The sequence below is a fragment of the Zasmidium cellare genome (assembly GCF_010093935.1).
Source record: "Zasmidium cellare ATCC 36951 unplaced genomic scaffold M409scaffold_29, whole genome shotgun sequence".
Lineage (NCBI taxonomy): Eukaryota > Fungi > Ascomycota > Dothideomycetes > Mycosphaerellales > Mycosphaerellaceae > Zasmidium > Zasmidium cellare.
This window is the reverse complement of record NW_022986973.1, coordinates 37,493-60,879: the sequence shown is the minus strand read 5'-3', so window position 1 is coordinate 60,879 and position 23,387 is coordinate 37,493. Positions and strand designations below refer to the sequence as shown.

The 23,387-nt window shown below is 53.9% G+C and overlaps 9 protein-coding genes across 9 annotated transcripts; 4 read left to right on the top strand and 5 right to left on the bottom strand.

Moving 5' to 3' along the window:
* Positions 1-4: 4 nt before the first annotated feature.
* On the bottom strand, positions 5-1,352 carry M409DRAFT_68271 (glycoside hydrolase family 53 protein; the record flags this gene model as incomplete). Its single annotated transcript, XM_033817755.1, has 4 exons — positions 5-176; positions 231-882; positions 942-1,025; positions 1,079-1,352. 4 exons carry the CDS (start codon positions 1,350-1,352, stop codon positions 5-7), a joined length of 1,182 nt encoding a protein of 393 aa, XP_033664545.1.
* A 383-nt stretch (positions 1,353-1,735) lies between these two features.
* Positions 1,736-3,661, bottom strand: M409DRAFT_68270 (uncharacterized protein; the record flags this gene model as incomplete). The annotated part of the gene is made up of 9 exons (XM_033817754.1): positions 1,736-1,893; positions 2,008-2,025; positions 2,083-2,149; positions 2,201-2,363; positions 2,419-2,603; positions 2,656-2,802; positions 2,857-3,047; positions 3,194-3,297; positions 3,357-3,661. 9 exons carry the CDS (start codon positions 3,659-3,661, stop codon positions 1,736-1,738), a joined length of 1,338 nt encoding a protein of 445 aa, XP_033664544.1.
* Positions 3,662-4,305: 644 nt separating this feature from the next.
* Positions 4,306-6,054, top strand: M409DRAFT_68269 (uncharacterized protein; the record flags this gene model as incomplete). The annotated part of the gene is made up of 2 exons (XM_033817753.1): positions 4,306-4,587; positions 4,648-6,054. The coding sequence occupies 2 exons, from the start codon at positions 4,306-4,308 to the stop codon at positions 6,052-6,054; spliced, it is 1,689 nt and encodes a 562-aa protein (XP_033664543.1).
* A 662-nt stretch (positions 6,055-6,716) lies between these two features.
* On the top strand, positions 6,717-7,181 carry M409DRAFT_25841 (uncharacterized protein; the record flags this gene model as incomplete). Its single annotated transcript, XM_033807854.1, has 1 exon — positions 6,717-7,181. The coding sequence occupies one exon, from the start codon at positions 6,717-6,719 to the stop codon at positions 7,179-7,181; it is 465 nt and encodes a 154-aa protein (XP_033664542.1).
* A 267-nt stretch (positions 7,182-7,448) lies between these two features.
* M409DRAFT_25840 (uncharacterized protein) lies at positions 7,449-8,941 on the bottom strand (the record flags this gene model as incomplete). Its single annotated transcript, XM_033807853.1, has 2 exons — positions 7,449-7,458; positions 7,509-8,941. 2 exons carry the CDS (start codon positions 8,939-8,941, stop codon positions 7,449-7,451), a joined length of 1,443 nt encoding a protein of 480 aa, XP_033664541.1.
* Positions 8,942-9,241: 300 nt separating this feature from the next.
* M409DRAFT_68268 (uncharacterized protein) lies at positions 9,242-12,591 on the bottom strand (the record flags this gene model as incomplete). Its single annotated transcript, XM_033817752.1, has 3 exons — positions 9,242-9,493; positions 9,719-12,116; positions 12,230-12,591. 3 exons carry the CDS (start codon positions 12,589-12,591, stop codon positions 9,242-9,244), a joined length of 3,012 nt encoding a protein of 1,003 aa, XP_033664540.1.
* Positions 12,592-16,802: 4,211 nt separating this feature from the next.
* M409DRAFT_68265 (uncharacterized protein) lies at positions 16,803-18,411 on the top strand (the record flags this gene model as incomplete). The annotated part of the gene is made up of 6 exons (XM_033817751.1): positions 16,803-16,980; positions 17,035-17,357; positions 17,433-17,750; positions 17,802-17,870; positions 17,930-18,295; positions 18,370-18,411. The coding sequence occupies 6 exons, from the start codon at positions 16,803-16,805 to the stop codon at positions 18,409-18,411; spliced, it is 1,296 nt and encodes a 431-aa protein (XP_033664539.1).
* A 369-nt stretch (positions 18,412-18,780) lies between these two features.
* Positions 18,781-20,352, bottom strand: M409DRAFT_68264 (uncharacterized protein; the record flags this gene model as incomplete). Its single annotated transcript, XM_033817750.1, has 1 exon — positions 18,781-20,352. One exon carries the CDS (start codon positions 20,350-20,352, stop codon positions 18,781-18,783), a length of 1,572 nt encoding a protein of 523 aa, XP_033664538.1.
* Positions 20,353-21,186: 834 nt separating this feature from the next.
* Positions 21,187-22,561, top strand: M409DRAFT_25835 (uncharacterized protein; the record flags this gene model as incomplete). The annotated part of the gene is made up of 3 exons (XM_033807852.1): positions 21,187-21,505; positions 21,569-21,883; positions 21,939-22,561. The coding sequence occupies 3 exons, from the start codon at positions 21,187-21,189 to the stop codon at positions 22,559-22,561; spliced, it is 1,257 nt and encodes a 418-aa protein (XP_033664537.1).
* Positions 22,562-23,387: the final 826 nt, after the last annotated feature.

The following is a 23,387-nucleotide window of genomic DNA, read 5'->3' as shown; positions in this document are numbered from 1 at the left end:
ATGCTCATACTCCTTTGAAAATGTTTACACTTGGGCGGCTGTATGCCGTGACTTTCGGGTACTGGCTCCAATCTGTGTCGAAGAGGATGGCATCTTGGCAAGCGCTGCCTAAGCCCGTGTTGTTCAGCCAAGCAGGTTCCCAGTAATTGACGCCTTGACCAAGGCCGTTGGGTACTCTGCGATGGAAATCAGTCTTACAAGCACGAGGGCTGAGCAGTAGCGCGACTTACTGCTTCACAACGTCTACGACATCCCGTACCCACTGAAGCTGTCCTCCGATAGATGCTGGAATCTCAGGCTCACTCAATTCTGGTGCGTCCGCTCCGGTACATATCGCGGGCCAGTCCGTCTCCACAACATGAACCGGCTTGCCATACTTTCTCGCGATGGTGTTGAGACTGGTCCTCAAGTTCGCCAGCGTTGCGGCTGTCCCATAAAAGGGGTAAAAGCTAAAGCCAAAGACATCCCAATCACTCGTCTTGACTTTGCCGGTGGCTGTCAACGAAGAGAACCATCTCTCCTGTAGTGTCAAATTCCAGCCATTATCAATATGGATCATGACCTGCGGCTTGGGCGTTCCAGAAGCAACGGCATCGTTCACGCCTAGTCGAGCAGACTGATAGAGTGTTGCGAGATTTGTGAAGTTGGCAATTCGAGCGGATCTTGGTTCGACATCGACATCCGCCCAGCCGAGAGGCCAGAGCATTCCGTATCGGATCTCGTTCCCCAGACTCACGAGGGCGAGATCGATACCGGCGTCGGTGAAGGCTCTCAAGGTTGTCGAGACGTACTTGCGGAGTTCGGCTGCGAGAGGCTTGAGGGTTGTTGGCCAGGCTACTGGTTGCCATTGCTTGTGTGGGTCGGCCCAGTAGTCGCTGAAGTCTGCAGAAAGACGTGTCAGCCCTGAGATTAAGGAGTGTTTTGGATGGCGATAGACTTACGATAATCGAGATAGATCTTATACGCCTTCTTATGGAATCTCTTCGCCTGAGTGAGAGTATAGTTTAGCTCATACGTCTCGTAATCTACACCATCACAGTGAGTATCAATCAATCTCCATGTTATGGTTCCTACCCACATCCTCCATCATAAGGCACAGTCGGATTTACCCAAAGCCTCAATCTGACAACATTCATCCCGCCATCTCCGAGGATGTCTTCCACTGGCCGGGTAGCATTCCATCGGGCGGTGTCTTTGTAGATCGCACCACCATCTTCTAGGATCTTGAGGGAGGAGAGGTCGAATCCTTTGTAGAAGAATGGTTGTTGAGGATGACCATGTTGTTCGCTAGGTAGAGCTAGAACAAATGGTGACAGAAGAGACGCTGCCAGGCAGAGCAGGGAGGAAAGCATTCTCGGTAAAGATCTCTGCTGGTATCAGAATGCCATGTGCCCTCTCGTGGCAGAGTGCTCCTTCCTTTTAAAGAAGCACTTCGGTGGCTCTTCGAGTAATCTACAAAACGCCACACAAAGGCTCTGGGCGATGCATAAAGTTCCACCAATGGCAAGATGCAGGTACAAGCCATTCATATGTGAGAAGTACCTACATCTGTTGCCGAAATGGAAGATCATGTCATCGTGAAAAGAGGGGTTAGAGTAGCTTCGGGTCGACGCCTCCACGTCCCGGCGTGTCGCCTATATATCGAAGGAACAAAGACGAATGGTCATAACGCGCTGTCAGTGTCAGCATCCCATGCGTTTGGTCGTCTTGATCCAATGGACATGTGCTCAATGCCTCAGCAGCTGAAAGGCTGTCCGACTGCTCCACTGGCGTACTGCTGCACGAGCGCATCGATGATGGCGAACAGACCAGCAACGCAAATGAAGCCTCCGGCCAGCAGCGTCAGAACTGCCAACGTGAACCCAAAAGTGTGTCTTCGTATAGCTGCCCACCCTCGGAGTGGAAGGCCTTCTGGATATTTGTATGCTTGGGCGTGACCGAGTCGATGCGTATCTACTTCCAGTTAGGGGACGCCTATGCAAGGTTGAATACCATTGGGGATCGTACCGTGCCACCAGAAAGCGCCTATTCTGGCCGTTAGATGTGATTGATCATTCAATGTGCTCAGAAAGTCCGACTTACCAGCAAGCCCATAAGTGTACCACGACGCAAACGCTGCTGCGGCTAGTCCAGCGAGGAGAAAGAACACCTTCGATATCTATCAGTGCAATTACTTTACGATCTTTATAATATGCCTTACCGCTATCCCGACTGCTAGCACATAGGCCACACCACTGGCCAACACCAGTAATGAGATCCAGACCGTCCACGCCAGCCAAGTATGAGAGTGCAGGTGGTGGCTCTTTCTGAAGATTCGAACGAAGATGATCTTGCTTGCAACATGGTTGTATAGCGCCCCTGCTCTGAACGGAGCGTTAGCACTGCGCACGACTTAGTTGAACTCAGTGAGGGACGTACGCAAGGACATTCGGCAATAGAAGTCCCCAGGCAGCTTTTGCCCACACCGTTGACGGCAACGACAAGTAGCTCGGGTTGGTAACGGTCGAGCCAAGATACACGTATGTGACGACTCCGAATAGGACGTAGAAGGTAGTTGCGAAGATCTGGAGGAACCATGCTGACTTCTTTGCATCTCGTGGGCGCTGTGCCGACTTAGCTTTCATTGTCAGTCAATTCAGATGAACGACATTTCACCTTCATTTCCGACATTAATGGGAAGAACATGAAGTGGCCCGCATACGCAATGACTGGGTTGGTAATGGTCAGGAAAGCGGTTGAGAACGACTGCGGTACCGCAACGTCGATATGCCGTCCGGGGACTGGGTCTATGCCAGCACCAATCTATACTCGTTAGCTGTGAGTCTCTTTGATTCCACCCCATGGTCTGTGTCGTACCATGCCTATGACACCGCTGATCAGAACCGAGACACATGCGATCAGACTGAGGTGCTGCAATCCGTAGTCCAGCGTGCGTGGCAGTGATACAACGAGGATTGCAACAGCAAAAATAGCGTTGTATACCATGGCGCAAAGCTTGTGGTCTGATAAAGCAGCAAGAGCTAGTCCGCCGGCGAATTGCATGCCACCTAAAGAGAAGGGGCGCAGGTCAGTATGTCTCAAACTTGATAGATTCTTCTCGGAAAGGAGGCACAGCTCGATGCAGCCAGCAATGCTGTTGATAGCATAGACTGTCTCACATTGGGCGAGAGCCTCCAATCTTTCGTTTTCTCACCGACGGAAAACACAGCAAAAATTATGCTTCCCGCGCTCAAGACTTCTCGACCAAGCCACCCAAGGCCGAATGGTTCAAACAGAACGAAGCCAGCGTCGCCCATGCTTTGATCGAGTCAGCACCAATGCCATCGATGCTCAATATAAGCCTAAGTGACACGTACCTGTGAACCTCTGGATGATTGAGTTTGAAGTCGATGAGCAACAAGGCTGTATACAGTGCAAATACACCGCAGAAGATGCTGACGATGATGCCGAGCACAATCCCGACCACTGCAAAGGCCTGCGGGAACCCCAATGTCCCTATTGTCACAATCTCGGTGGTCATGATGAATGCTACGAAAGGCCAGCTGAGGGTCCGGTACTGAATCTCATGACGGTGTTCGTTGCCAAAGACCTCTCTTTCGTCGGCTTCATCTTGCGGGATGCTGTGAGTTGCCTCGTCGTGGTACTTCTCGTAAGTAGCCATGTTTTTGTGGAGGTGTGCAGTGTGGAATTCGAGCTCAAAAAGAAAATAGACAAGGACCCTGTACTCCTCAATGAAGTACAACGACGCCCGAAAGCCGCCTCGCCTGCAGATGGTCGAGACTTACCACCTCCTCGGCTCCATGCTTTATACGTTGCACGAGAAGCTATAAGCTACGGAGCAATCCATTGGTGAAGATCGCAGCGTATGCCACAGAAGGTAGCGGCGGACAGACAAGCAAGTACCTGCACACTGTACATGCGCTGGGTGCATTGGTGAGCGATAGAACGAAGAACAATCGAGTCCAGACGGCGTGATGGTTGCCATACTTGGTCTAAAGTCAAGTACCTCTTCCGCCAAGATGACCATGCGGCAGACTCCAGATGCAGAAGCTGCGCAGTGCAGCTACACCGCAGTACCACCGTCGATGAGTGGCCCTCAGGCGGGTGAAAAGGCTGAAAGGAGAGGAGAGAGTTGGAGGCTGAATGCAGGGAGGTCTTCCTCCCGAGGGAAGAACAGGGCACGGCTCGATTTTTTAAGGTTTACGCTAATGACAAATTTGGCCTAGTCAGTTATTCGCGCGACTCGCGCCTCCATGTTCCTGGACTTCACTCGCATAGCACATGCAAGCACACCACATTCGAACCATGTGGGCGCGGACACTACACGCGAGCCGGCGGCAGCTGGGACATTCGCACCGGACGGTCAGGTTCAGTCGGAGATACAATGCTCAAGCCCAAGGACCTCACACAACCTACTTTCAACAACCGCCGCCTCCCCAGCAGCCTTCACGATCATGGCGTATCATTCGCACACTGCTCTGGAGTTCGACATGCTTTGGGCTTGGAGCATTCGCCACAGCCTGGGCTTTCACTACGCCTCTTGAGGAGCTTCTGCGCGAGGCAGAGGAGGGTGCTTTGGAAGATGCTGTAAGTTTTGGCGCAAAATTACTGGCAGTGAGGGTGATTGTTTTAACCTTCTTCTTGCAGTTACTAGCCGGCACGACTGACAAATCCGCACGACAAGTGGACCCTATGGACGTTGATACAGCTACCGCCCTTCTCGAACTGCAAGCTGCATATTCTGTCTGTCCTGCAGCTGTTTCCCACACAGCTCAGCATGGCTCGAATCTCCCCTGTGAAGACACGTGGTCAAGTGGATCTTATGTTTACTTTAGCGACCAAAAGAAGGATTGGTCAGAGTGGAGCATCTTCGACGGCCACGCTGGACCACGCACCTCGCATGCACTGTGCCAGTTGCTACCCGTCACTGTCGGCACTCTATTGGAAAATGGCAAGTGCATGGAGAGGTCGTACGTGCCAAACGACTCCGTCATTATTTCCACCATCAAGAAAGCTTTTCAGTCTGTCGACGAGACTCTTATCGAACAGACAAGAAAGCTGATCCGAAATGAGATGCCAATGCCGATGTTGAATCCATTAGCTCCCGGCATGGCTCAGCAGCAGTCATTCTATCAAATGCCTTTGGCTCAAGCGGTCTCGGCCGGTGCCCTTGCTTTCTCTGGATCCTGCGCGCTTCTGGCACTATTTGACCCGGTCCGGTCGATTCTGCGCGTTGCGAACGTCGGTGACTCTCGCGCTGTACTAGGCCGATGGGATGCCGCAAGCAAAAAGTACATTGCGGTGCCCATGACTGTTGATCAGACTGGTTTCAATCAGGACGAGGTTGCTCGCCTTGCGCGCGAACATCCTGGCGAAGACGTCGTGGACCCAAAGACTGGCCGAGTGCATGGACTGGCAGTGAGTCGAGCTTTCGGAGACGCTCGCTGGAAGTGGTCAGAGGAGGATACTAGGCTGGCGCACGAGAAGTTCTGGGGACCCAGCCCACGACCCAACGGTGTCATTAAGACACCTCCGTATCTCACAGCCGAACCAGAGATCATGGAGACAAGAATCCAGACTGGTGACCGGCCCGATTTTCTGATCATGGCCAGCGACGGCTTGTGGGACAACATGTCATCAGAGGTTGCCGTGGAATGTGTGCAAGCCTGGCTAGACAAGAACAAGCCCATGGACTTCCTGGATGCGCAACAGCAGCCTGCGAGGACGTGGCGGGATGTTATCAAAGGCGATGGTTCGGCCGAATTTTCCACTCGAACACCCACCTACTCCAACCCCGCCGAAATCACCGGAGAAGACGACACGTATTACGACGAAGAAGAGAGATGCCGCAAGTGGAAAGTTGCACCAAAGCACTTCGTGGTCGAAGACGCAAATTGTGGGGTTCATATGGTGAAGAATGCATTGGGCGGCAAGCGGAGGGATTTGTTCACCGGAGTGATGAGTGTCCAACCGCCTCTGAGTCGAAACGTGAGAGACGACATCACGGTTCATGTCATTTTCTTCGGACAAGACAACAAAATTGAGAGGAAGTGAGCTGCCAAACATCTCGGTGCTTGCAGCAGTTGAAAGGAAGGCCCTTGGAGAGTGAGCTTAATCATCGCATAGCGAGGCGTTCATTTGGGGTCACTCTGTCAACAAAAGTACAGCGATATCCAGACGAGAACGACAGTCGGTCGAGCCGTCGGAGGAGTGCATTTCCGAAAGCGCTCGAGGATTGTGTAATCAATACACTTTACCTTCACCCCAACATCATACCGGCTCAATAGCAAACACATGCTCAATCCCCTTTACATAGCAGCCCCGGCGGGCCCACCCGACTTTGCGGACGCTCTGGAGCTCGAAAAGCGGCCGAAGCAAGCGGACGCACAGCTTCTGCCCTGTGAAGGGCTGAGGATCTGAGGAAGATGCGAGATATAAACGAGACTCATTGGCTGAGCTACTGGCCAACGTAACATCCGAGAACTAGAGTCAAGGTCTTGTAACGTCTTGATGTAATAAGAGCCACAGCTGACAATTCAATTAAGACGAGAGAGACGAAGTATAAAGACTGACAGCATTTCGTGGACCATGTCGTGCCACAAGACATTTCGTTCAATCCTCTCAAAGGATCTGGAGGTACATATTCTTCAGGATCGTCTCATCAAGTCGAGTAAATTGTTGTTGCCTTGCCCCAAGATATCCCGCATCTACCCGCAATGACCTCTCGATCCAACGACCTGCCCTCAGGCAAACAAGACGAAGAACCCAAAGAATACCGCGGCTCCTGCCTCTGCGGCCTCTTCACCTACAAACTGACTTCGGATCCCCTCCTCTCTACAATCTGTTACTGCCTCAACTGCCGCAAATGGACCGGCAGTGCCTTTACAGCCGGCCTCGCCTTTCCACTGTCATCCCTCAGACCATCCGAGGAATCGAAGGCCTACATCAGGCAGTTCATCGATACTAGTCAGAGCGGCAACGAGCTGCAACGCACGTTTTGTGGTGAATGTGGGAGTTCTGTGTATACGGAGGTTCCTTGGGCGGATGTTGTTTCTGTGGCAAGGGGTGGTTTGGAGGAAGGGGAGAAGCTGCCGGCGCCGAGCACGGAGTATTGGTGTTGTAGGAAGGAGGAGTGGGTGGATGTGAAGGAGATTGGGGAGAGTTTTCAGAGGAATGACTAGCTTGGGCCGAGTAGTTGTTGGAAGTTGTCAGTATGAACGTGTCGTGGAGCGTAGGGCCTGTCATGGCTGTAAATTGGTCTGCATACTGGTCATACCAAATGAACTTGTTGCAAATCTGGCAATAGAGAAAGACATACGCTATCGTAGCAATACCAGAGGCCCGTCCTTCTTGTCAGCGAGTTACGCTTGTGGGTACCTGCCAGAGCCCACACTTTTATGCCTTCATCTTGGCCCCGTTCTGAACGACGCCCATCCATGCTTCTCAGGCTAAAGGAGTCTCCGGTCTGTGTCAGCAGCACCGCGTCGGCTGCGTCGTGATGTACGAACTCCTTGTCCTTCACAAATTGCCCGGCCATGTAAAGTCCAGTTTTCATCGTATAGAGGCCCGTGAATGAAACCTGTCGACCATATAGACCGAACCCTTCGTGAATTTTAGTGCTCCAGTTTTCGCCAGCTGAAGACTCTTGATACTGATATGTCGACCCGCTCGGTTGCTCGGGTACTTTACGACTGCCCAAAGGTACAACCCAACCAGGCACCCGCAAACATAACCATAAGTCTTTTGTGACGTATGTGGAGCCTGGGTTTGTTACACCACGGGAAAGTTTGGTAAGTGATGGAGGATCAAGCGCTTTGATGGACAGCTTGTGTGGCCTTCCGACCTCATGGCCCCAATCCGGTACCCACGAGGGTAACGGCTGACTTCTATGACGCCGGCCAGTGCCAGTAGAGCCCACTGCAGCGATCAGCACCTGAGTTTCGAATCCCGCGGTGGTCCATTGACGTGCCAGAGATGTGTACAGCTCCTTGGCATTATGCGAGTAATCGACTGGCACGAAATTTCCGTCTTCGCTTATGTTCCTGAGGGCATAGATTCTATCGCGATCATCTGAGCACAGTGCCCTGTCGAATGTGACCAAATTCTCGAACAGCGTGCGTTGCTGACGCACCTCGGAAGATTGCACGGTACCACTTGTCAAAGTCTTGGTGGGATCGATCAGAACGTTGGCAAGGTTGGTGACTGCGAATTGCATGAGTCCGGCAAGGATAGATTGCGGGTTCCGACAGCACATTGCTTCCTGAATCACCCAGCGACGGGTGAACCAAGGAGCGTCTTTAAACTCAGCGCCGTACATGCCGACATCTCCGAATGGTTTATCGCGTGTTGCCTGGTCGGAATCCCGCAGATCGCGCTCGAACAGGAACCGGAAAGGCATAATGTGGTCGCCAAGCCAAATCAGCAGGTGACTCGCGTGTCCGTATACTTTATCCATGATCATGACTTGGGCGGCACGCTCCACCGGATCGGACTGGTTGATGCAGATTGCATCTATCCATAGAGCCGTTATGGCAGTGTCCTGAGAGTGGCGTATGCGCAACAGCGCTTGATATAGCGTTCTGGTGACCTTTAACGGGAGCCCATCGCAGCAGATAGTGTGGGTGAAGTGTGATCCGTCCTCCTGCAGCTCGCCCCATGCGTAGGACAAGGCGGAATAAGGTATTGGCCACCGGATGGACGTGGTATTGAAACGACAGTGGACTGGGTCGTCGAACTTGGTCGCCGGATCCAGTACAATGACTCTGATTTCGTGCTCCTCAAGTGGCTGATACAGCTTGCAGGGTGCTTCAAGAGCATCTTCAGCTTCCTCTTCCTGCGCGCTTCTGACGGGCTCTCCTGAAAAGAAGTCCAGCAAGCTCTCGCTATCGCTCAGTTCGTAGGAACAAATGCTCTGGGAATCGTCATAAGACTGATCATTCATCTCGGCGGCTTGAGAAGTCGTAAGTTCATGTGATGTTTGAGGGCCATGGATTTTAGTACACTGTCGGAGTGGGTCAACTACAGACGTGAAGTGGCGTGCGATAACGTGGCTAAGCCAGTGTGCATGTAGCACAAAGGAGGCTTCGCCACGAGCTGGACAGCTCTCCTTACAGACCAAGCAGGGGTCTGTCCTCGGCGTGGGATGTTAGGTCGTAGGTGCGTCCCTGCACGATACTATTAGCGAAGAGTCGCTCGACAAATTCAACAGTAGCACGGCGAACCAAAGATATACATACCCATACTAATCTACATCATCCTCTCCGTCCTCGTCTTCCTCATCCTCGTCCTCATCCTCGTCGTCATCAGTGACGTCCCCACCCAACTCCTTGATCTTCGCTTTATACTCATCCCTCTTAGCCTCGATGTCGCCCATGACGAGCAGCATGCTCTCCAGTTCGTCCTTCGCCGACTTCTCGCCCTGCTTCGCCTCCTCAACCTCCTTCTCCAACTTGTCAAGTTTCTCCTTCTCGGCCTTATTGTCTGCCTTTGCCCCCTTACCCCCTTTACCACCAGAAGCCTTCTCCGCAGTTTTGGCTTTATCCTCGGCGGCCTTGACCTTGCCTTCAGCAGCCTTGGCCTTCTCCTCAGCGGCCTTGACCTTTCCTTCGGCAGTCTTTGCTTTATCTTCGGCGGCCTTGACTTTGGCGTCTGCTGCCTTTGCCTTCTCCTCGGCGTCCTTGACTTTCTTATCCACCGACGATGTGGCTTTCTTCGCAGCTTCAAGTTCCTTTTCCAAGTCGGCAAAACCTGAGCGCTCAGTCTTCAGTTCTTCATCTCTAGTCTTGAGCTCCTCCTTGAGCTCGCTGACTTGTGATTTCAACTGATCGACTTCCTCTCCCCTCGTATCGAGAGCGGTCTTTGCGATATTGAGCTTCGACTCGGCCGCAGTGGCTCTTTCAGTGGCCGTTTGGAGACCTTTCTCAGCCGTGGCGTACTGCTGCTGCAGATCCTGAAGTTGTCTCGCAAGGTCACGCTCGCGTGTGATAATCTCGTTGTGCTTTGCGGTCAATGCTTCGAGCTGCTGCCTGGCATTCGCATGTCCGCTGGCCTCAGTCCGATGGGAATTGCCGAGCTCTGCAATCCGCCGCTCATACTCTTGCATCTTGGTTGTAGATGCGGTTTCGCGCTCACGCAATGTCTCCTGCCCTTTCCGCTCAGCGTCTCTCCTTGCATCAGCCAGAGCATGCTGGTGGCGGGTATCGCTAGTTTGACGCTGCTGCTCGAACTGCTTTTGCTGCTTTTCAAGCTCAGCTTCATGCCCTTGCTGCATTGCTTGGTTGATTTTGCGCAGGCGTTCAGTTTCCGAAATCGATGTTTGTAGCTCCTTGTGAGCCGCCATCTTGTCCTGCTCACCCTTCTGGCCTGCCTCCAAAGCTTCCTGCTGTGCCTGTGCAAGTGCATCCTTGGCAGACTGAAGTTGCTGTCTCAAGTCGTCCAGAACGTCCCGATCCACTCCAGCTTCGGCCGCGGATGGGGGCAATACCTCTACGCCAGGATCTTTATCGACAGCTTTTCGCAGCCGAGAATATTCCACTGCGAAAAGCTCAACATACACTCGACTGAGGAGGGCATCATTCTCGTCAGACTCCAGATCCAAGTCGAAATCGCGGATTGCTGGCTGGCGTCGAAGTTGCAAAAGAGCGTCAAGATACTTTGTCCGACCCAGCTTCTGTTGTAGCAATGGCGCCAATGTCCTTCTTGGAATGGGCGAGTCTTTTGTGCTGAACTCGTACACCGTGCCTAGCAGTACGGCAGAAAGACCAGTCACCACGGGATCGCTTGGGGCCTTGACAAGTCCGACAAGTGTTTGCATCAGACTCGATCCATCTTCCAACAGATCGTCAACGCCGGGAGCAAAGTCCCATAGCAGGGTACTTAAAAGGCTCGCATAAGACGCTGCAAGTCGTTCGTCTATAGGTGTCTGCAGCGAGGCTTGCAATTGCGAGCCAAAAGCTTGAACAGCAGTCACAACGTCCTCGCCTTCGTTTTCGTTGCCTTCTTTGACAGCAAGGAGGGTTGATTTGGCGTCGAGATTGTCGGCAGCCAGATCCTGAATGATCCACGAGGCAAAGACCACGCTGCTAGAGTCATTCTCGGTGGGATGAAGAAGTGCTGTGATCACATTGGCAGCGGTCTCTTTCTCAGCATGGCCAGCAACGGCTCGCTGCAAGAAGTGGGCCCTGATCCGTTCATGGTTAGTGAGATATGCTTGAATGAGGCCACAAGATGCCGCTCGCAGTGACGGCTCTGACTGAGACTGTCCCAGGCACATGTCCAGAAGCGCTTCAATGATGTAAGTTCGGCGATTTTCGACACTTGCTCGAGCACTGGCTCTGTTTCCTGCAGCACTCTTAGGTCGAGTCCCATTGACCTGTTGAGGCTTCTGTGCTTGCTCGGCATTGTGCTCGGCGTCTGCTGGGGTGATAACAGTCAAAGCAGCGAACTGCTCCTGCAATGGCGGGTTTGACTCGATCAGCGCGGCTGCCGCTTTTAGTGCTGATGTCCGGATAGGAGACGGCAAAGACCCAGTAAAGCCCAGGTCGATCAGGACTTGCGCGGTTCCGGCTCGAAAGAAAGCCGTCTGGTTTTGTGGCGTGCTTGTTTCGCCTGGCGAGAAGAAAAGTCTCAGAAGTTGTACCAGTCCCCAAGCGGCTTTCTCTCGACTCTGGGCGACGTAGGGTGCTTCTGAATCTTCGGGAGGGAATGCTTCAGCCAACAGCTTAGTTAATTGGGCCACACAGCCAGACTCGCGAAACATGGTCTGATTGCTCGCAGAGCCCCTTATGAGATTGGCGAGCAGACTCAAGCAGTCTTGTGCGGTGATGCCAGCTTCAGCCAGTCCTCCTTCCAACCGAATGAGTGCAAAGATCTTTCCAAACACATCTTCAAATGCAACAATCTTTCTAAGATCCTCGTTGGCACCGCTGGTAAGATCCACAAGCAGCAGAAGACCCGCGTTCCTCACAGCATCCCTGCCATCATCGAGAACCCCGACTAGTCTTGAGATGCCAAGCGGCGCAGACAGTATGCATTCCTGTAATCGGTCGGGGCGTGCGGCGCATATCGAAGATAGGATTTGTACAGAGTACAGGCGCGAGTAATAATCGGCGTACGGACTGGTGGGATCGAGTAGATTGAGTAGGAGCATTATATTGTCTTGGCGCTGGCATCAGCTTAGCCCATTTTCGATCACATATCTAACGGATTGAATGCGCATACCATTGAGAACTCGTCAGCCAGAAAGAAGGCGATCTCGTCGCCAGCTTCAGGAGAATTGCTGTCCGGGTTGAACAGCATGAGGAGTGTTTCCAAGACCAATCTGATCGTGTCCACATCCCCGCCCTCTTGACTCTTTCGCGACTCGCTATCTTGACTCTTGGTCGGACTTGACTCTCCCAGCCCATCTCTCTTCAACGTGGATATTAGTTCTCGGAGGGAGCCGCTTGCGACAGAAGCAGGGTACTGCTTTGCGAAGCTACGCAGACCCAGGATCGCAGCTCTTCGGTCCTCCAAAAGAGTAGCAGATTCTAGGCGACCGCACAATGTATCGATCGTCGCGGTCGCCGTCTGGAGAGGTGGTGTTTTGAGCATTGTTGGTGATTGCTGCCCGGAGGCAGTCTTGTTGTTATCTCATCTCCAGGGCAAACTCAATTTCGTGTTCTAGTCTGCCTCATGCGTCAGGTGCGCAGCGCGGTCGTTGAGTGTTGGTGAATGCTTCTTCGTTCGTTCGTAGTTCTGAATGCTGGGCTCAACTTTCGCGACTGGCTTCAGGGACAGCTGGAGTCGCGGAGCCAAGCTTTGGCAAGGGACGGCCCGCTCGAGGCTAGCGTCTCCGCATCATCAGATGAAGTTCCAACCCGAAAGACCGGTCGTCTGTCTCCTCATCACCCTCGCGCCGGCAGCACCGCCAATCTGACCCTCTGCCAGGCTGCAATTGACTCATCGCACCGCCTACGAGTAACGACCGGTATTTCGGGAATATCGCCGCCCGAGAGAGCCTATATCAGCCTCGTCGCGTCGCACGCGACAACTGCCTCCCCTTACAACAGTCACTCAGTATCATCGCTCCTCAGTGACCGAGTAGAAGAGAGACTCATCCGCCCAGCATGGGTGTCCCAGCGCTTTTCCGCTGGCTCAGCAAGAAATACCCAAAGATCATCTCGCCCGTAGTTGAGGAGCAGTCCGCAGAGGTCGAAAACCCAGATGGCTCCACGACCAAGATCCCCATCGACGCAAGAGGACCCAATCCCAATGAAGAAGAGTTTGACAATTTATACCTGGACATGAATGGTATCGTTCATCCATGTTCGCACCCAGAAGACCGCCCGCCACCTGCCAATGAGGAAGAGATGATGATTGCCATCTTCGAGTACACTGAACGCGTTATGAACATGGTGCGCCCTCGTAAGCTGCTCATGATTGCTGTCGATGGTGTCGCTCCACGTGCCAAGATGAATCAACAGCGCAGTAGGCGTTTCAGAACTGCTCAAGAAGCCGCCGAGAAAGACAAGGAGGCTGCTGAGTTTCATGCTCGCATGATCGCCAACGGCGAGCGTTCTGCAGATGGTGATGGTGAGGACTCAAAGCCTAAGAAGACTTGGGATTCCAATTCAATCACACCTGGCACTCCCTTTATGGATCTTCTAGCAGCCAGTTTGCGCTACTGGGTCAGCTATAAGTTGACCACCGATCCGGCATGGGAGAAACTCAAGATCATCATCTCTGATGCCACTGTCCCTGGGGAAGGTGAGCATAAGATCATGAACTTTGTTCGGTCGCAGCGCAGCTCGCCAGACCACGACCCCAACACGAGGTAAGCCTTCCCGCATCACATCTCTTTGCCGCTTCAGCCTTGGCTCTCGCCGCTTGAGATACCCAACTTTTACAAGAATATCTGCTAATCTGAACAGACACGTCATCTATGGCCTTGACGCCGATCTGATCATGTTGGGTATTGCAACACACGAGCCTCATTTCCGTGTCCTGCGTGAGGACGTCTTCGCCAATGACACGAAGCCTGGACATTGCAGGAAGTGCAATCAACCAGGTCATATCGCCGCCAACTGCACAGGGCAGATGGCACCCAAACCAGAAGAAGAGAAAGCAGTCAAACCATTGAAGCCATTCATTTGGCTGCATGTTGGTATCTTGCGCGAGTATCTCGCCGTTGAGATGAGCGTTCGAAACCAGGGATTCAGATTCGACCTCGAGCGTGCATTGGATGACTGGGTCTTCATGTGTTTCTTCGTCGGTAACGATTTCTTGCCGCACCTTCCGTCTCTCGACATTCGTGAGGATGGCATTGACACTTTGATTGCAATTTGGCGCGACAACATACCTCTGATGGGCGGCTACGTTACGAAGGACGGCCACGTTGATCTTGCTAGAGCACAAATCATCTTGGAAGGCTTGGCGAAGCAAGAAGACGCCATCTTCAAGCGGCGACGAGAGAATGAAGTCAGAGCTGCTGAGAAGCAGAAGCGCCGGGAAGAGCAAGCCGATCGCAGGAGCTCGAATAAGCGGCCACGATACTCCAACAACGGCGAGCCCACCGGGTACGATGAGACCATTGTTCGCAGAGGGCCGAGAGGTGGCATAATCAGAGGCGAAGCTGCTCCTGACCCGAATGCCCTGCCTACATTCGCACCAGGAGCAGCGCAGACCAACCGCGACCCTCGTTACGCGGCCAATCTGACGCACGCAGATGTTGTCGGTGGAAAGGGGGAACAAGACAATCGCTCCGCAGCCGCTGCCTTGAAGGACAGGCTCATGAACAGCAAGAAGCCCGCTGACAACCAAAAGGCCGAGCTTGAAGCACTTTTTGCGGGCTCGAACGGCGGCACTGACGGGTCTCAGAACGGAGGCGTATTGGGCAAAAGACAGAGAGAGGTGATGGACGATGCTGCGGCTGACGAGGCAAGCTCCGACCCATCCACCCCTGGACGCAACACACCAAACAAGGAGATCGCAGACCCCACGAATCGAGGTACTTCTGGCGCTCTTGGCGGTAATTCGAAGGACGGCGAAGGAATGCCCGAGGACACAGTCAAGCTTTGGGAAGACGGCTACCAAGCCCGCTACTACGAGCAGAAATTCCACGTCTCGCCGGACGACGTCGAGTTCCGCCACAAGGTTGCTCGTAGTTACGTGGAGGGACTCGCCTGGGTGTTGCTCTACTACTTCCAGGGTTGCCCGTCCTGGACATGGTATTATCCCTATCACTACGCCCCATTCGCCGCCGACTTCAAGGACATGGAGAAGCAAGTCATTGAATTTGAAAAGGGAAAGCCGTTCCATCCATACGAGCAGCTCATGGGAGTCATGCCTCCCACGTCCAACCACACCCTTCCCGCCGTCTTCCATCCCTTGATGACCGAGGAAGATAGCCCTATCAAAGAGTTCTACCCTCTCGAATTCGAGGTGGATTTGAACGGAAAGAAATTTGCCTGGCAAGGTGTGGCATTACTTCCGTTCATTGATGAGAAGAAGTTGCTAGACGCAATGGCTACAAAGTATCCACTGCTTACGGATGACGAGAAGCGTCGAAACGGCTTTGGTGAGGAGGCACTCATCTTCAGTACAAAGCATCCATTGTACAACGATGTTGTTTCCAACTTCTACGGCAAGAAGGCAGGGGCTGCCAAATTCAAGATCAACGCCAAGGCTTCAGAAGGACTCTCTGGAAAGGTGACGAAGGATGGAACCTACGCCCCCAATGGCGAGCTCCACTTTCCTTTCGACAGCGACGATCAGGATCAGTACACGAGTCTGGATGTGGATGAGAGTGTCAAAGTCTCATTCCACATGCCGGTCCTCACCAGCGTTCACAAGTCAATGCTTTTACCGGGTGTCAAGTTCTCTGATCCCGTCCTTGACTATCACGACGTCGAAACTACTCGAAGCCGAGCGGAGAAATCTGGACGGAGTTTCGGCGGCGTTCAACTGTCCCAGAACGGCGACAGATCAGATGGACGACGGATCAACTACGGAGCACGGGAGGATCAGCGTTATGGCAATGACAACAGAAATGGTGGTCAGGGAAATGGGTACGGCGCAAATGGCGGCTATGGCAGAGGCGATGCGTACTCTGGCAGAGCAGCAGATGCTTTTGCCAACCTGCCACCTCATCTTGCCGCTCAGGCAGCTCAGCACGGCTTTGCACCGCCTGCTGGTCAAGGTTACCCACCACCAGGACCCCCTCAAGGCTATCCGCCACCCATGCCGCCGCAAGGTTACCCGCCAGCACCGTATGACCGGCACAGGCAGCCACCACCTCCACCTCCACAGCATAACAGCTATGGTCCACGAGGTGGTTACAATGGGGGTGGAGGCTATGGTCGCGGAGGCTATGGCAATGGAGGTTACGGAAATGGTTACGGCGGGTCGAACGGTTACGGTTATCAGGGCGGCCGTGGAGGTGGCAGACGCTACTAGATACCCACATGGTACGATATCGGCTTGAAGTTTGGTAGTGGAGAGGAAGAGTCGACAGTTGCTCTTGTATTCGCACAACGATGAGCGATGGCACAAAAGTATTTTCAAGCCAGCAGACTCTTTCGTGAACTACTGCTATGCGTCGACCGCTTCTTTCCACGCTCCCAGCCTTTCAAAAGCTCTTGCCATGAGGGCGTTGACGGCGCTTGCTTGATACACGAAAGGCAGCTGCCGCGGATATCTGCCTCCATCTTCCATCTCTCATCGCTTGTTCTTGTTCTCTCTTCCTATTACATTCACAACACTGCTTCTTCATCCACCCTACAACACAGCCTTTGTACAAACCTACTTGACATTCACATCATCCAATGACCCTCGAAGACATCAAGACCGCTTATCAACAGAAACACCACCTTCCAGGCACATACGAGAAGATGGCCGCCCACACTCACGCACACGTTCAAGAGAACAAGCAGATCAAGCTCATCAAGAACACCAAGTTCGTTCGCCATGGAACGAAGGACCCTGGTCAACTCATGAGGAAGTGTAAGCTACCAAAACTCCATCACTCACATACCGCCCCTGACCTCCCCTTCACAGACGAGATCACACCCACCCTTGACACGCCCTTCACCATCATCCACGACGTCGTCGAAGACATCAGCCGCTCCCACAAGCTCCTCAGCAAGATGCACATCGGCACGCACGAGCCGGAGAAGCACGCGGTCATGCGGATGCAGAAGCGAGACACCTCCGGCAAACTAGGCGACGTCCCCGCCGAAGACGTCCAGAACGACTCCGAGTACCTCGCCAGCGTCGACATCGGCACGCCACCGCAGACGCTGAGCCTCAACTTCGACACGGGCTCGTCGGATCTCTGGATGTACTCGACCAAACTCCCCAAGGAGACTCTGAAGGAAAGCGTCGACGCCGGCCATACCATCTACGACCCGTCTAAATCCAGCACGTGGGCCAGCCACGCGAGTGAAGGCTAGCAGATCCAGTACGGCGATGGCTCCACGGCGAAAGGGTGTGTCGGCACCGATACCGTGCGCATCGGCGGGCTGTCCGTCGAAGGGCAGGCCGTCGAGCTCGCGGAGAATGTATCGGACTCGTTCATCAAGAGCCAAGGCGATGGGCTTTGTGGCCTGGCCTTTGGCACGATCAATACCGTCAAGCCGAGTCCCGTGCATACCCCCGTGGAGAACATGATGATGCAGGGGGATGTTGCCAGGGAGCAGCAGTTGTTTACGGCGTATTTGACGAATCGGATTGATGGTGTGCCGCCTTGTTATACGTTTGGGTATATCGATGATGTGAGTTGAACATGTTCATTTTGCATTGAGGAGATGCTTACTGAGTGATAGGCTCTCGTCGCCGGCGGCACGATCAACTACGCCCCAGTCGACAGCTCGCGCGGTTTCTGGCAGATCAAGGTACGCCTTCCCCATCACCACACAAAACATCACCTTACTGACAATCATCCCCCTCCCAGTCCGAAAAAGCCTCCATCAACACCCAAACCCTCTCCCTCCCCTCCCAAACCGCCATCATGGACACCGGCACCACCCTCGCCATGATCGACGACACAACCTGCAAAGCCCTCTACGACAACATCCCCAACAGCAAATACTCCCCCACCGACGGCGGCTACATCTACCCCTCCACGACCCCGCGCTCCGCCCTCCCCGTGCTCAAACTCTGGATCGGCGAAAACGCGGTCACGATCGACCCGGATGATATCGGGTTCGCGGATTTGGGGAATGGGTGGGTGTTTGGCGGGTTTCAGTCAAGGGGCAATTTGGGGTTTAGCATTTTTGGGGGGAGTGTGTTGAAGAGTGTTTATGCGGTTTTTGATCAGGTGAGTTGGGTTTGCTTTGAGGGTGGGGGTTGTGAGGGGGTTTGATGGGATGCTGATGCTGACTTTTGGTGTAGGGACAGAAGAGGTTTGGGTTTGTGCAGAAGGTGGATTTGTAGGCTGGGAAGTGAGGAGGGGGTTGAGAGGGGGTGGGGGATGGGTATAAGGAGGTGGGTGTGATTATCACTTGTGATGGAGTGGTCTTCCATGAAGGTTGTGGTCTCTATGCGTCTTGTAGTTAACTATTACTATATCACCTGAGTTCCTCCTGGCTGTCTTGCATCCATGTTGTATTTAAAGCTCTCGTATCTATTGTTCCAACCAAAGACCATCTCCAGCCCATGCACACCATCCTCACAACAAAAATTCGGACAAAACGAAGTGATATCCAAAAAAGTGATATTAAGAATCTGTTCATACAGCAAGACTTTCTATCACAACTTAGCCTTGACTCTGTCGTCGTCGTCCCTACACCACAAAAAACACGCTCAGTTAACAATCAAGTCCTTGTATCTTGCCGCCAAAACGGCAATCGCCGCAACAAGCACCCACCTCCCACCCGCGCCCGCCGCGCTCTTGCTCCCCAGCCCAAGCACCCACCACACCAACCCACCCGTCGGGCGACCATTCCGGTCGAAATTCGGCTTCGAGTCGTTCATCGAGCGGAACTGCTTCAGCTTCGCGTTGGTGTAGGGTGGGTAGCGGATCGCAAGGAGGCCTTCGACCCACGAGGGTGTGGTGGTGATGGCGCGACGGTGCGTGAAGGCGTCGAAGGAGGCTTTGCCGCGGTAGGCGCCCTGGCCGCTGTCGCCGACGCCGCCGAATTCGAGGGTGGGGATGGAGGCGTGGAAGAAGCCGTCGTTGATGGAGGCGCCGCCGGAGCGGGTCATGGAGAGGATTTTGGCGGCTTCGGCTTTGGTGCCGAAGGGGTAGAGGCCGAGGGGGGTCGGGTCGACCTTGTTGGCGATGCGGACGGCTTCGTCGAGGCTGTTGACGGGGAGGATGGGGATTAGGGGGCCGAAGGATTCGTCTTTGAGGAGGGAGTCGTCGGGGGAGGAGACTTGGACGACGGTGGGTTCGAAGAAGAGGGTGGATTGGTTGGTTTTGCCGCCGATGAGGATCTTGCCGGAGGTGGAGTCGAGCATTTGTTTGAGGCGGAGCCATTGGCGTTCGTTGATGACTTTGCCGTAGTCTTCGGCGGATTCGGCGCCCTTGGGTTGGAATTCTTTGAAGGCGACTTCGAGTTGTTTGAGGAAGGCCGGGAGGATCTCCTTGTCGACGAGGATGTAGTTTTGGGAGACGCAGACTTGACCGACGTTCATGAGTTTGGCCCATAGGAGGCGGCGGGCGGCGAGACGAGGGTCGGCGTTTTTGGTGATGATGGCTGGGTTCTTGCCTCCGAGTTCGAGGACCACAGGGGTAAGAGTCTCTGCGGCTTTCTTGGAGATGATCTTGCCGACGTTGGCGCTGCCGGTGTAGAAGATCAGGTCCCACTTGCAGTCGAGGAGGGCGGTTGTCTCTGGGACGCCGCCTTGGACGACTTGGTATGCGTTTTGGTCGAGCGAGTTCTTGATGATCTTCTCCATGATCTTCGCAGCATTGACGGCATTCTCGGAAGGCTTGATGACGGCCGTGCAGCCAGCTGCAATGGCACCGACAAGAGGACCTAGTGTCAATTGGATGGGGAAGTTGTAGGCTCCAATGATGAGAACAGCGCCCAATGGATCCTTGCGGATCTTGGGCGACATGGCCATGTTCATCAAGCTGGTGTCCTCGGCCTTCTCGTCCTTGGCGAATCTCTTGAGGTTCTTGATCATGAAGAGGATGTCGTTCAGCACCCATCCCACCTCGGTGAGGTATGTCTCGAAGGCGCTCTTGCCCAGGTCGAGCTTGCAAGCCTCCAACAGCGCTGGCTCTTCATCCTTGAGGCCCCAGTACAGCTTTTGCAGTTGACGGATACGGAACTGGAGTTTCCGGGTCTCGTTGGTGTGGAACTTGTTGTAGACGGTGTGGTGGGCGATGGGGACGTTCTCGACGGGGGTGTAGGTGAGGCTGGCCATGGTGCTGGTGTTGTTGCTTCCTCCACAAACCAGATGGGAGAGGGGGAGAGAGGAAGACTATATATGAAGTGAAAGTCAAGCGGCCGAGGTATTTTATTTCATCACCTATCACTTCACCTAGCAGCCATCAGAGTGCAGTGGGAGACAAGCTACGGCCGAGCGAGAGCGAGACAGCAGAGAGTGGACAGCAGCTCGAGTCGAAGATGGCGCGGAGCTGCATTCGACCGAGGCTGCTGCTGCTTGCGGCCGTGGCATCGGCGTGGTGAGAAGGGCGACGAGAAGGGGGTCACTTGCGAGCGGAGGATGTCTGTCGTGGTGCAAGACGTGTATGAAATGAATTCTTCGTCCATGTCTGCTCCAGGTAACCGCCTCTTGGATATCCAGACCGCCGTGCTGGTCGATGGCGCCGTATCATCCAGGCGAATGCCTGCCCAACGCGGCGGTCAGTCAGCTCCCGTGCGTGCTTATGGGCGCGACACGAGCGCTAAGGTAGGCCTCTCTCTTTTCCACAGCCCATCGCCGCCAGCTTACATGTACGCGAGAGAGCCCGTCGCCGTCTATAACTTTGCTCCTGACCGTGTGTTGTCCTTCTCCATCGCTCGTTGCACCCAGCGATTGATTGATTGAAACAGCGCGATTGGGAGAGAGCGGGGTCACCGGTCCACCTTCTGAGAACCCTGGGAAAGCTACCACGTCTCTGCGCGCGTAAACCTCGACCTCGACCTCGAACCACTCGAGCCTGGCCACGGCACTACCGCTCTTCTCACCAGAACCCCAACGACTGCGACAAACCCTCACTCTCGTTTCACCACCTCCCACACCGCCACCACAGCCATGGGCGACCCCTCCCTGCAAGGCCGCAAGGTCTTCAAGGTCTTCAACCAAGACTTCATCGTCGACGAGCGATACACCGTCACAAAGGAGCTAGGGCAGGGTGCTTACGGTATTGTCTGCGCCGCGACCAACAACCAGACGGGCGAGGGCGTTGCGATCAAGAAGATCACCAATGTCTTCAGCAAGAAGATCCTCGCCAAGCGGGCCTTGCGCGAGATCAAGTTGCTGCAGCACTTCAGAGGGCACAGGAACATTACCTGTCTCTACGATATGGACATCCCGCGGCCGGACAACTTCAATGAGACGTACTTGTATGAAGGTGAGATCATGCAACCTCCGGGCTATGCGCCGTGGGGCGACACCCACTGATAATGAACAACAGAACTCATGGAGTGCGATCTTGCTGCCATCATTCGCTCCGGCCAGCCTCTCACCGATGCCCACTTCCAGTCCTTCATCTACCAGATCCTCTGCGGTCTCAAGTACATCCACAGCGCCAACGTGCTCCACCGTGACCTGAAGCCGGGCAATCTTCTCGTCAATGCCGATTGCGAGCTCAAGATTGCTGACTTTGGTCTTGCAAGAGGTTTCAGTGTGGATCCTGAGGAGAATGCAGGTTACATGACGGAGTATGTTGCGACGAGATGGTACCGAGCGCCAGAGATTATGCTCAGTTTCCAGAGCTACACCAAAGCCAGTACGTTCAACTATAACAACCCATGTTTTTGGATTTCATACTGATATGTTTACAGTCGACGTGTGGTCCGTGGGATGCATTCTCGCTGAGCTGCTCGGAAGCAAACCTTTCTTCAAGGGCCGTGACTACGTTGATCAGCTCAACCAGATCTTGCACTACCTTGGAACACCATCCGAATCGACACTCTCGCGCATTGGATCGCCGCGTGCCCAGGAATACGTTCGCAACTTGCCATACATGTCCAAGATTCCATTCCAACAGCTCTTCCCACGCGCAAACCCAGACGCACTTGACCTGCTCGACCGCATGCTCGCGTTTGACCCGAGCCAGCGTATCGGGGTTGAGGAGGCTCTGGAGCACCGCTACCTCGCAATCTGGCACGACGCCTCGGACGAGCCACCTTGCCCTACGACATTCGACTTCGGCTTTGAGGTCGTGGATGAGGTGCCAGAGATGCGACAGCTGATCCTCAACGAAGTCCGGCAATTCCGTCACTCTGTGCGTGCACCTCAGTCAATGCCGTACTCTCAACAACAAATAGCGAATCAGACGCAAGTGCCTATCCCAGAGGGCTATGACCCACGTGCGTACGAAGACCCGAGACCGCAGGAGATGATACAGCGTGGTCAGGGCTTGGAAGGCGAGTTGGCTGGTGGGCTGGATGCGAACATGCGATAGAAGGGGGCTAGATGGGAACGTGCTCTGGAAGCGCAGGAATCGTCGAAGTCAATGAACTGATGACGATGTGGACGAGAGAGGAACGAAAGATGAACCCATTTTCTTGTTTCTGTCGCGAGAGAGTTCTAGTTGGTTGGTATAACGAGGCTGGGTAGAGTGAGCAGAACTCCATCCAGCACTGAAAAAATCGAGACTTGGATGTCCTTGCCAACGAGCACTCATTCTTCAGACGTTTTTCAAGTTTTCGAATGACGATGGCAGTGTATATCGAAGACGTGTGAGTATATAAAAGGCGGGTACGGTAAGTTTACGGAAGTCCGAATGGACAGATACCCATGCAAGAAGTGATTGTTGAAGGGATCCTGGTTCACGGAGGTTTTTCCTACTTGCAAGAAGTTCGTGGAGAGGCAGGAAACTCGACGGAAGCACATTGACCAGAAGACACAGAGAGCGATATAGAAGAGGTGAAAGAAGCATCGAAACATCCACCACCATAACGGTGTCGGGTCGAAGCCGACGGCAACGCATGGTGTTTCACGGTTCGGGCCAGTAGTAACGAAACGGAAAGGATGTCACCCGTCACACAGGTTTGACAAGGCACGACCACAGGACTTCTCTCACCGTGCGACCGAACCATAATGATGCGTCGGAAGGACGTTTTGCCAGCCAGCCACGTTTTTCACGTCAAAGAAGTTCTTTGTTGAGAGTGGGAGGGACATGGATCATGTGCGTGTAGTGACCGGTGAAAGTCGAGCTGAACCAATAGGATGTGGTGAAAGGGGACGTTTTGAGCTGTGTGTGTTCTGACGGTGTGCATGAGAGGGCG